Source organism: Coregonus lavaretus (assembly GCF_964263955.1).
Source record: "Coregonus lavaretus genome assembly, chromosome: 4".
NCBI classification, from domain to species: domain Eukaryota; kingdom Metazoa; phylum Chordata; class Actinopteri; order Salmoniformes; family Salmonidae; genus Coregonus; species Coregonus lavaretus.
The window spans coordinates 48,045,081-48,057,083 of record NC_139991.1 but is presented as its reverse complement, the minus strand read 5'-3'; the positions used below and the strand labels follow the sequence as shown (position 1 = coordinate 48,057,083).

General features: G+C 45.8%; 1 protein-coding gene across 1 annotated transcript; it reads right to left on the bottom strand.

Annotated features, from left to right (window-relative positions):
• Positions 1-4,774: 4,774 nt before the first annotated feature.
• LOC311127368 (general transcription factor 3C polypeptide 4-like) lies at positions 4,775-11,726 on the bottom strand (the record flags this gene model as incomplete). Its single annotated transcript, XM_084159210.1, has 5 exons — positions 4,775-7,151; positions 7,505-7,593; positions 9,084-9,214; positions 9,344-11,068; positions 11,421-11,726. 5 exons carry the CDS (start codon positions 11,724-11,726, stop codon positions 7,087-7,089), a joined length of 2,316 nt encoding a protein of 771 aa, XP_084015336.1. The 3' UTR covers positions 4,775-7,086.
• Between the last annotated feature and the right edge of the window lie 277 nt (positions 11,727-12,003).

Sequence of the window (12,003 nt, the reverse complement as noted above, 5' to 3'; positions counted from 1 at the left end):
ATGACTCAAGTCTCCAACTCCATTTTTAGAGATGATGGGTGATCTCATAGGCCCGGGGTGGTGCGATAGTAATTGTCCTTTGGAGTGCCCCAATGATGCCATTAAGGGCCCCTCAGTGATGAGGCTAATGGAGGGAGACCTCATTTGCATAACATTATCTTAATTGAGCCCAAGGCCTGGCATGAAAACAAGGCTTTGATAATGTTACTGGTGGAACGGGAGGTTGTTGGTCTGACCGGTGGCAACCATTTACCCGACAGCTATATTAATTAACGGCTATCCCGTTACATGGGATTTAGGAGGGATGAATAAGTCAACATGGTGACGTGTGTGCCCGTGTGTAGGGCCCTTGTCTAGGTCTGTAATAGCACCCTATTCCCTATATTGTGCATTATAGTGACCATAGGGCTCTGGTCAAAAGTAGGGCACTATATGGGGAATAGGGTGCCATTTTGAAGGCACCCTAGGTGTTCTAATGGAGAAACCACAGTCCTATAGGAGAGGTTGGAGGGCAAGGAGGGCCTGGTACACAGGGTGGATCCTCTTACCCCTCATTCCCTAAAGGAGGAAACCTGGCCTCTGCCACCACACAAAGCCTCCACTAATACTTTTAAATGTGAATTAATTAGACTGCTGTATCAATATTTTGGTAAGACCCAACAGCCAGGTCTTAGTTTACATGTGCCTGCACTGTGCCTGTTGACACTATTTCCATCCAAAGCAGCTTCGATATTCCATTCAGATATTGTCATCAGATGTACAGGAACCAGAGTTATTATTTAGAATACAGATGTAGATTTCCTATTTTATTAAGACAGCCTCTCTCAAACCAGAGGCGTGCCTGGGATGACACAAGATGAGTGTGTGTGTGTGTGTGTGTGCTTGTGCATGCGCGCGGATCAGGATGCAGCTTAACTGAAGCAGGTCAGCCAGGTAGCTCTTTTGTTATGTAAAGAGGTGCCATGTGATCCTGCAGGATAAAAGAGTAGAGGAAAAGAAACCGTTCAGATAAACTTCCCTCATCAGATAATTAACCATGCCTTTGCTCCAGTTTCCCCTCCTTTGCATAAGTGTCTGATCAACTTTCAAAAAGCTGATCAGTCAGAGAGAGAAGCTCCTTCCTCTGAGCTGTCCTTGGGGGCTCCAGCAGAATGTTAGAATGTTACAGCACTGCTTGTGGGTGGCACACATTTAAAAAATACTAAACTTATAGATGTCCATGTGGAAGCCAACAAGATAAAATATAAGGACACATTTAGATAAAATACATGATTTATCCATGTCTACAGTTTTGAGGCACTTTGGTTCAACATGGTTCAACATGATGACGAAAAATGCTAATATTGGTACCAGGACTTGAATGGGAATTGTGCCACATATGCTAAAACAATAGCATATGGAACCGTGCCAGGGAAACTAAACCAATGCATGGATTGCTGTCATACCTTGTCCATAGACTGCTCACAGGGTAAGAAAACCAATATGTATTTTTGTAATTTAGGTGAACTATCCCTTTAAGCTGAAGTTGCTGTTTGGGGTTTTAGGCTGGGTTTCTGTATAAGCACTTTGTGACATCTGCTGATGTAAAAAAGGCTTTATAAATACATTTGATTGATTGATTGAAATATGTTTTTCATATATTTGTCCCGTTTCCTCCCTGTCAGAACTTCCCCTGCACTTGTCACAATGACAGAGTTTTGTATAGCCCCCCCAATCCCCCCTCGCTTGCCCCATGCCCCCTCCTAGCTCCCCTGCTGACAGTTTTTAACTACACTCCACTCTGGCCTCTGCTCTACTTGTTACAGCCCCAACACGAGTGCAAACAATCAAAGTGTTTGGGAACGTTGAAATATGCATGGCTATCCGTGACAGACAGATAAAGCAGGGCAATTAGCCACGTAATCCTAGAGCGTCGTACGGAATCATCAGCCTCAGCTGTCCTCTCTCTCTCTCTTCCTCCCTCCTTCCTCTCCTCTACTCTCTTTCTCTCTATTAGTTAAATGTACTCTGTGTGTCGGCTCCCCATCAAATCAAGTAACACTTCCCCTAATTGGCTTATAAATAATACAGCAGGCCTACATTATAATTTCATCAGTGGTAAACATTGCGGGGGCAGTTGGTGAAGAACCTATCCCTCATTAATTTCTTAATTTGGGTAGATGGAACGAAGGGCAAGTGAGGGAGAGAAAGGTAGGGATTGGCGAGAGAGAGAGGGAGAAAGAATGTGAGAGATGGGGAGACCGGGTGAACAGGGGGACTCGTATCACCACAGGCAGAGTAGAAGAGAGGGAGCAAGGAAGGGATGGTTGAAAAAACAAGGGGAGGAAGATGCTATTGCTGCTGCTTTTTTTAATAGATGTCAGATATTCAATCCAAGGGTTTTGTCAGTAGCTCTCTTGCGCGATAGGCAATGTAGACCTATCGCCCCTTTCCAAAACACACACACACCACACACTACATACCACACACCACACACACACCACAAACTACACACCACACACCACAAACTACACACCACACACTACACACTACACATCTCACACACACATCACAAACTACACACAACACACCACACACTACCACACACTACACACTACCACACCACACACCTCACACCACACACTACACACCACACACCTCACACACACACCACAAACTACACACCACACACTACCACACAACACACGACACACTATACACTACACACTACCACACACTACCACACCACACCACACCACACCATACACACACCACACACTACACACCACACACCTCACACACACACCACAAACTACACACTACCACACACTACACACCTCACACCACAAACTACACACACACCACACACCACACACTACACACCACACACCTCACACCTCACACACACACACCACAAACTACACACCACACACTACCACCACACACTACACACTACACACCACACACTACACACCACACACACACACCACAAATTACATACCACACACTACACACTACCACAGCACACACTACACACCACACACCACACACGTCACACACACACCACAAACTACACGCCACACTACCCAGTCTTGCTCCTTGTTCTTTTTCTATACCAACTTATTAATATTTCATAACAAGAAACATAAATATTAATTTTAATGGTTTCACACAGTAGTTATTACCGGTATTTCTTACAAAACATTGAAATAAAATACTCATTATAATTTCTGCATAACCAAACCCTGAAATACTCTCATATACTCTCAGCCAAACAGACACATAAACAAACACAAACACTCAGGATGATGTGCACTGCCAATAAACTTCTACATGCGTCTCACTTCATCTTCTTTGTTGATTGATTATCTTTCCAAAGATGCTACAGTAGCATTCCTATGTCCAAGAGTTGAACTCTTCAACCTTTGATATAGGCCTATGTGCGAGACACAATACGGTAGACATCAGCCTCTTGTATTTATTTGCAGCACTTGCTATACAATTCAGTTTAGTCAAAGAAGAAAGGTGACTTGTCAGATAAAGTCATGGAAAGCAGCCATTATGATTCTATAATACTCTTTAAGGGACTGTTACACATTGTGTGATACGTGAGGTATGAGGTATATGCATATGACATGCTCTGATCTCTGAAAGACTGATATTAAAGCAAACTCTCAAATGAGTCATTTCCCTTTGTCTTTCCGCTGAAGTGTGGGAATATAAAAAGCACAAAGAGCCCTTCAGCCTTCAAAAGGAGAGGAAAGCGTCCTTGGTACGAGTCTGGATCCAGAGTCAGACACTTGAAGGCAATCTTTCTCAGCTGTAACTCAACGCTGTCACTATTATCGAAAGCTGTCACCTCACAGTGTCATAAGTGATGGAGAGAGACATCCTAAAAAAGCAACTGTCGAGATTTACAACTACAATACATGTACTGTGACTTACACAAAGAAGAAACAAGCTGAAGAAAGCCAGGTATAAGTTAGGCTTCTCTTTTCAACTGACATCTGATTCATCTAGACTGATCCAGTAAATGACTCACTTACCAATGAGAGGGCAACACAACTCTCCATTCACATCAACTCCATATCATACAAATCCTATTAGTTAGATAGACATTCTGGTCGCTAAGTGGAGCCAACATGAAACCACACACACAACACCCCTAGACTTATTTAACTCTGGCTGAGAGTGGCGGGTACCGTGTTGAGAATGAGCTTAATTAATGTAGCAGTAAAACACAAACCTCCCTGCTCATGCCCTTTCAGCTGCTACTGCTCAGTATTAGTTCCACTTCAGAGGCCCCATGCTTAGGAACAAGAACAAGCAGCGCCTCTAATGACAGACGTCCCCCTTCTCTCCACCACTGGTCTCGGGTCACTGCCCCCACCCCTCTAGGGATAGGAAGAGTAGAGAGGGGTGTCTACCCGTTAAAGGACCTTGTTAACAGCCTGCTCTAGAAACAAACCCCAGACTCACTTCATTAGCAGGGACAAGTTAGAAGATGTGCCTTAGTTTGGAATAGTTTAAAACCTGAGGAGAGAAAAGTATTCTCTCAGGGGTTGGAGTGTGTGAGCAGAATGGCAGAGGGAAGTGACTTCAGAAAAGCGTTCGTTCTCCAAAATGTTGTTTATTTTTGGGGTCCAAACATTGCAGTCATGTTTATCTCTGAGTTAGGGGACTGTCTGTTTCCTGCATAAACAAACGGCATTGTTTAGGGTAATACAATTACTACGGAGGATTTGATTTTTTACATATTAAGACTCTTTAATTCAATGGAAAAAGACAAAAAATGTACATAGACAAAAATGTTTATTTACACAACATAGGGAAAATATAACTCTTGGTTCCAAATAGTAAGGGTCACGGAAAGGTCCTGATGACCCAATGAAATGCGATAAAGGAGACATTGAACTCGTGAAATGGCACTGTGAAAAGGACACAAGGTTTCACAGAGCTAGATGAGAGAGGAGTGAGTGCTGTCACCTTTGGGTACTATCGGGATCAGTGTCTCTGGGTTAACAGTCCACTCCGTTAGTTGACATGCAATTGTCAAATAGGACTTAAGGACAGAAGACTGGGTAGTCCAGGTGAGACATTCTAATGGAAACCCTTTGTCCAACGTTGGCCTTCCATTCCAAACTATAAAGTGAATGTAAAATGAGCTGACTAAACAGTTATCGAAATGACTCAAAACATGGCAAAATACAAAAGTGAGAAATCAACATGAACACATAAAAAATACAAATAGAAACATGGATTTGATCCCATAAGGATTTTCCAGTGAAATGAAGCAACTGCCATGTAAATGCGTGGCGATGGAGTATTTGGGTACTACAAAATACATCTGTACACATAAGAGTTGATACAGTATATTGTATCATATTCAAGCTAGATAAACAAAAGGAATAGCATATTAAATAAAAGTGTGAAAAGGTGCTATGAATGTTTTATGCGATCCAGCCATTGACATGAAGGCTATAAATATTGTATGCATAGAGTTGAATCCCTCTTTGAAGTCTTGTGAGAGCTAAGACAGAGGAAGAAAGGGAGGGGAGTCGGTAATTAATGGTGGAAATGCTCTTTGACAGATTATTCTATTAAAGTAGGAGGAGGTTCAACCAAACACAGCTAACCTCTAACAGCAGTGGTCTCCACCTATCAATGACAAGAACATTCTCACCTGAAGGCCTACTTCCACTTGACAAACACGCTTACTGGGAGCCAATCACATGATGAAAAAACCTGCATGCTCTGTATAATGCTACAGAGTTTGCACATTGTCTAATAATATTGAATGGTAATAACTAGCAAAGTGCTAGTTTCTAATGATTGATTAAAAACCTGAAGACATAAGTGTGGATCTCCAAAATACGGAAGTGTCACACATACTATCGCTATATCGACCACAGACAAGTTTAGATCAGACAAAACGAGCCACTTTGTAGAAAACAGGCAAATTATCCTTATTTCTACAAATAAATAAAACATCTGAAAAGATCTGTCTCTCGAGTCAAGTGTTGACAATGGGCAGAGGATTCCGGGTAAAACTCTGGCCCTCTCATCAAGTGTTGAGAGCTGAGAGCCGGGCCACTTCCTAACACAGGGCTATCCCCAGAGCAGCCTCACCCCTCTGCCTGGCCGGGGATGTGCATGGGGATATGTAAGGGATGAGAGGACATGATAGAGAGCAGGGCTGCTACTAGCCCAGTCTCTCAGGTCCAACTCCATCTTTGATCACTGGCCACTGACCTTTATGTCTCTGAGAAAGGGGGAAGGCGTGAGAGGGGGGGGACTGGGTGGGGGAGAGCACACCAACGAGTGCACATCCTTCCCCATGGAACCTTGTACTCCCCAAAATAAAAACGGGTTAATTGTATTTAACAATATGCACTCTAACCCCCCCCGCTTGATTAGAATAAGTTTCACATCTGCCTGCCGCCCGGCTCTGTCCCTCATTACTATAGAATCTCATTACAATCAGCCCCCATGGGAGACACGCGTCAGTTTAAAAAAAACACTTTCTATCCCTCTCTTCCTGCCTAGCGCTCCCCCTCTCTCTCCGTCTACAGTAGCGGAAGTCCTCATCTAAGAGAATGACAGTCTTCGTCTTCTCCTACACGCAGCATGGAAATTGTTTTACACTGCCAATTAAAATAACAGATACCGGTACATTTAGATTGTTTCCTCTCAGTCAGTGAGGATATGTATATGGCAGAAATAGACCAAAATAGGGCTGACACTAAGTCCCCCCCCCCCCCCCACCCCTTGTTTTTGCCTAACAGAATAACACACACGTGTTTGGAAATGCAGTCAATGCACTCATGAGAGAAAAGGTTATATCTATCTCCACACACTCAACTTTCTCTCATTAAACCATAGTCATATCAGCGGGGTTTCAAATGTATATTCAAAACCTATATTTAAAAAATGATAAGGTTATGTGGTGTAATTCATTTTAAATATATAAATGATGCTTGGCAATAAGTAACAGGTAAAAACAAGGAATAGTGGTGTCAGTTGTGAAAATTGTCAGTCTAGTCCGAGCAGGCACACAAATGCTGCAGGCAATGTAACCTCTGTTCTCCACAAGCATGTCCTATAGTCCTAGAGGAGTGGAGAGTCGCAGAATGTACAAGGACCCTGCAGTATCCTCTTGATCCAGTCTGGGTCTGCAGTGAGAAGGAGGAAAATAAATAAGCCACCATTGAATATTTTATCACAATCATCTGTTCAATCACAATCATCTGCTCCACTATTTGAGCAGTAAACAGACAACAGCTTGATCACTCAGTAATGTTAAGCTTATTGAAAATCGTTTATGCAGACAGTCTGTGACAATTAGTGGGAAAAGGTTTTGAAGAAAAAAAAAGCACTTTCTTTTATATTGTCAATGCTATATAAGGAGATATGCTGATCAGAGAGCAGGATGAGAGAGAGCCGACAGTGAATAACAGCCCTGGGAGAGAGAGAAGAGAGTGGAGTGAGAGAGGTAGAGAGATGGAAAGTGGCGCTAGCTGCTTACCCTCAGGCACTGGCAGTCTAGCAATGCTATCCTGCAGCAGGCAGCGTCTGTACGTGAGTGTCTGGCACGCCTGGTAGGATAACACACACCTGAAAGAGACGGGCACGCTTCAGACAGGCACTGACACTGAGTGGGAGGGATATCAATAGTCTAAAGTGGCTTCCTTTGCTCATCTCCTTCCCTTCATTTGCAATGACTGGAAAGAACGGAATATGTGAAAGCGAATTCCCGGTAGACATCATTATTCAAGACATCCCTAGGACAGGGGTTCCCAAACTTTTTTGGCCCACGACCCCATTTTCATATCAAAACTTTTTCACAACCTCACCATGTACAATTTTTTAAAAATGTAAATCAGGCCAATGTTAACTTTTTTTAATTGGGGCTATGACAGTCTATTACAAATCAGTCTGAAAGTATTTCATTCTGAAGTAGGTATGGTTTGAAGTGACTGAAATGCATCAAAAAGTTATAGGGACGTTCAGAAGATCATCAGGCAATAATTCTGTTTGAAATTCTGTGTAGAAAATAATATCAATGATGATGTTCTTTACCCCCCCAGTCTGATTAGTGCCTGGTCTTGCCCACTGGTCTTGCCCACGCCATTATAAATGAGTCCAACGCAGCTTGTGGGCATTTTATAGGAAAACAGAAGACACATGTTCCTGATAGTATTTTCTTTCAGTGATGGGGTCATAATATTTTGTAGCTTAAACCACACAAAAGATAGCCACATTTGTAGGAAGAAAACATAAACCGCTCTGTTTATTACAACCGCATCTAGTGGCTACCACAGGTAGGAGGTTACGGCAAAAATACTTCCCCCCCCCCGAGTTTCTCTCACGACTGTTTTCAAATCAGGCGACCCCTAGTTTGGGAAATGCTGCCCTAGGAGATGGGGACAGGAAGTCACCTTAGACTATTGAGATGTGCTGTTGGACTTAGAGGCTGCATTCAGGAGGGAATCGAGAATACTTTTCTGGTCCACTTCTGTCTCACTAACAGGAGAAGCACTGAGCTGTTGCTTTCAGCAAGTAGCCTAACAGTTTCCCACAACTGTCCACCAGGGGCAGCACATATCATCCAACTACTGAGAGGAATGGGGGGATAGAGGGGGGGAGGGGTGCAGTACACGGGTAAATATCAAAAGGTTGGAGGCTTCATTACTGTTCTGTGAAAATAAATAAACAGTTAAAAATGGCATTTGGCATTAAGATGCTGTGTGGGAAGTCACTCGTCAGTGTCAGCCCAGCGTCTAGGAACCTCTGGAGACTTCTCCTTCTGCTTAGAGTTGTTTAGAATTCAGAGGTTTATGCTCCCTTGTTTAGACAGTGGCAATCTCATAAAGCTTTTTAAAAAAAACTTTGTAAAACTAGGGGTGATGTGATGCCATTCATCAGTCAATGAAATTGACTAATGACTAATTTTTATGAAAATGCTGTCTGCAACATGAAAGCCAACTGACTTAGGAAGGCAACTTTGGCATAAAAATTAGGCTAGTATAGCAAAAAATCCTGGATTTAGATTACGGGAATCGGGTGACTGGTGGTTGATGCAAATAAGGTTGATGACACTTTACCTGAGCCACATGTGTCCATTGGAGCAGATAGCCTGTTTGCGGTCTGTGAAGGGCAGCACCTCCTTACACAGACTACAGTACTCTGGGAACGTCTGCTTGTTCATCTTCTTCTGGATGTGACCTATCAGGACCTAGGGTACAGAGAGCAAGATGTGAGAGGTGCTGAATAATGCACAAAAACAGGGTTAGCCTAATGTTGAAACAGTTGAATATTGCTCTGGTAATAGATCATAGAAAAGGTGTAGGTAGCCTTGTCCAACCTTGGCAGCCCTGTCCTCGTACGTAGGGTCACTGGTGAGGAAGTCACAGACCCCCCTAGTGGGGATACTGGTGTTCTCTGTGATCCAGGTGTGAAGGTACACCTCCCCCAGAACCCTCTTCATGTGCTCCCTGGTCAGGTGGGCCTCTACTGCCTCGATCCACGCTATCACCTCTCCCATTTTCTCCTCCAACGCCCGGGCTTCTGGGTCCTGTAGCTTCGACACCTCCTCCTCCTCTTCCCCTCCTCCACCCCCCTCCTCGTCCCCCACAAACACCTTGGAGTCTTCATGTGTGGGGCGACAGCGTGCCTCCATGGGGGCCTTCTGTAGGGACTGGTAGAGCACGCGCACCAGGAAGAGTTTTAACCTCCACAGGTAGGGGGAGCCCGTGTTGTGTACCTTGTTGTCCAGCTCCTCCTGCAGCAGAGCAGGGATGCATTTGTCCTTCAGCACCCTCCAGCGCACCAGGTCCAGCAGGTCAGTCTGTTTGAACAGGCTCTGGACCTGGGACTCCAGCAGCTCTGCAGCCGCGTCGATGGGCGTCTTCAGGGTCACAAACTGGACCTGGTAGGGCCTGGAGTCTGGGTGCTGACCATTGGTCATCCCTGCAGTACTGACCAGGGCCAGGTAGGCTCCGTTGGGGCTGACCGCGATGCCATGCATCCTCCGCCCTGCCATGCCTTCTGGCAGCACGATCTCCTCCTGCTTAAAGGCCACGGCCATGTCGGTAAAGATGGGCGTGAGCTTCTTGACCGTCCCGTCCATGGAACAGGTGTAGATGGAGCCCCCCTGGCGGCTGGCTGTCATGGAGACGATGGGGGTGGAGTGCAGGCCCGTCACGTGTGAGTTGTGCACGTTGAGGCCCGCCTTAGAGATGAGCAGCAGGCACCAGAAGAGGTAGGAGCCCCTGGCCGCCACCACCAGGCTACAGTTACAGTTCTGTTTGGGGTGGAACAGGGAGATACACTTGATGTTGTGTACGGGGATCTGGTCCGACTCCTGCCAGAGGACCACGGGCTGGCGCAGGGTGAAGTAGCCCTTCACAGCCTTCAGGTTGACGGGCAGGATCTTGACAGGCCCCACCGCGCTGCCCACGATCAGGCCGCTCATCTTGCGCCCGCTGTGCTCGTACTCCCACCAGGCCAGCACGCTGGGGGACGACACCCCAGACTGGATGGTGTTACAGGACAACACTGAATCCTTCCCCAGCATGGGCAGGCAGAACTGCCACACCACCAGGTCTCCGTTCTCCATCAGCACGGCCAGCAGCACCGTCCCCACGTCCTTCCACTTGTTGTTGGTCTGGATGTGCTGCGTGGTGCACACACTGGACCACTCCATCCGTACAGGGGTCTGCATGCGGTAGCGTCTCTGAAGCTCAGCCAGGTCCAAGAGGTTATCCTTGGGGGGCTCCCCACCCTGCACTGAGTAGCCTCTGCTCTCCAGGCTCTCCCCATACAGCTGGGTCAGGTCTGCCACCACTGTCCACTGTAGACGCTTGGTGCTGCTGTGGACGGTCAGCTGGTGGTCCAGGGTGAGGGAGGCCAGCAGGCTGAGGCCGTTGGCATCACAGCCCAGGGGGGACCAGCTGGTGTACATGATGCCCTTATGGACGGCCAATGTGGGGTTGAACACTCTGTCCAGCATGAAGGACTGGCTCACTGAAGGGTCACTGGAGCTGGAGAACTTGTCTTTGGCCCTCAACAGTTCCTCCGCTGGACCCACCTGGACACATAAAAACAGTTACCTCTTAAAGTAGGTATCTGAATGTATTTAGTATAACATACTGAGAAAATCATATCTAAATCGCAAAGTAAGTTCACTTTTGACAGCAGTTCATCAACCTAGTTTGCTAGCCTAAATATGTTTTACAATGGGATAAATGGTTAACTGCTGCTAGCAGCTAGAAACAAATAGGCAGCAGGCATCAGCTGTAGTTCTGGCTATATCAGTCAGCTGGAGCCCTCCCAGTTAAAAACAACAACGTCACAACTTCAATTTGTGCATGCGCGGTTTTGAGGTGTGGAATGAACGCCAAAGTAAGCAAGTTTGCTAGCTACATGTGCTCTAGATTCACCTTCAATTCACAGACTTTGTCCGGCACGGGGATGGAGGTCCGATGCAGCACCAAGTCTTGGTTGTTGCCGTGAACATCGCACAATACCTCCATCAAAGAAATGCCACTTGCAGTAGAGGCCGAGAGTCGGTGGTCCTCAGACCACGTGAGCGGCTCCAAGCCGCTTACCGGACTCAAGAGCTTTATTACCGGATCCCTCTTCACAACTGGACCGAGTGCTGCCCAGGGATCATTCTCCGGTTCGGCTTCGGTAAGATGTCCTGCCTCTACCCCGTCCGTAGCACGAGTTGGGCTGCAAGCAGCCATTTTCCATGTAAAAAATAAAACAACGCGTCACTACGGCGGAGGAGGAGGGACATACCACAAGGAAAAAACATCATCAAAGCCTCTCGGGTTGCAGTACAGAGATCTGGGTTGAGATGACCGCATGACTGACTGTCTGTGCTTGGCAAAAAGAAAAACACTAGCTCGATTACCTCCCAGCTAATAACAAACATTCCCACAACTTTAGAGAACTTTCCCTTAAGAGTCTCATTAGGTGATTAACTAACTTTTTCATAGGATTGTTCCGGTGTTGTGCAAG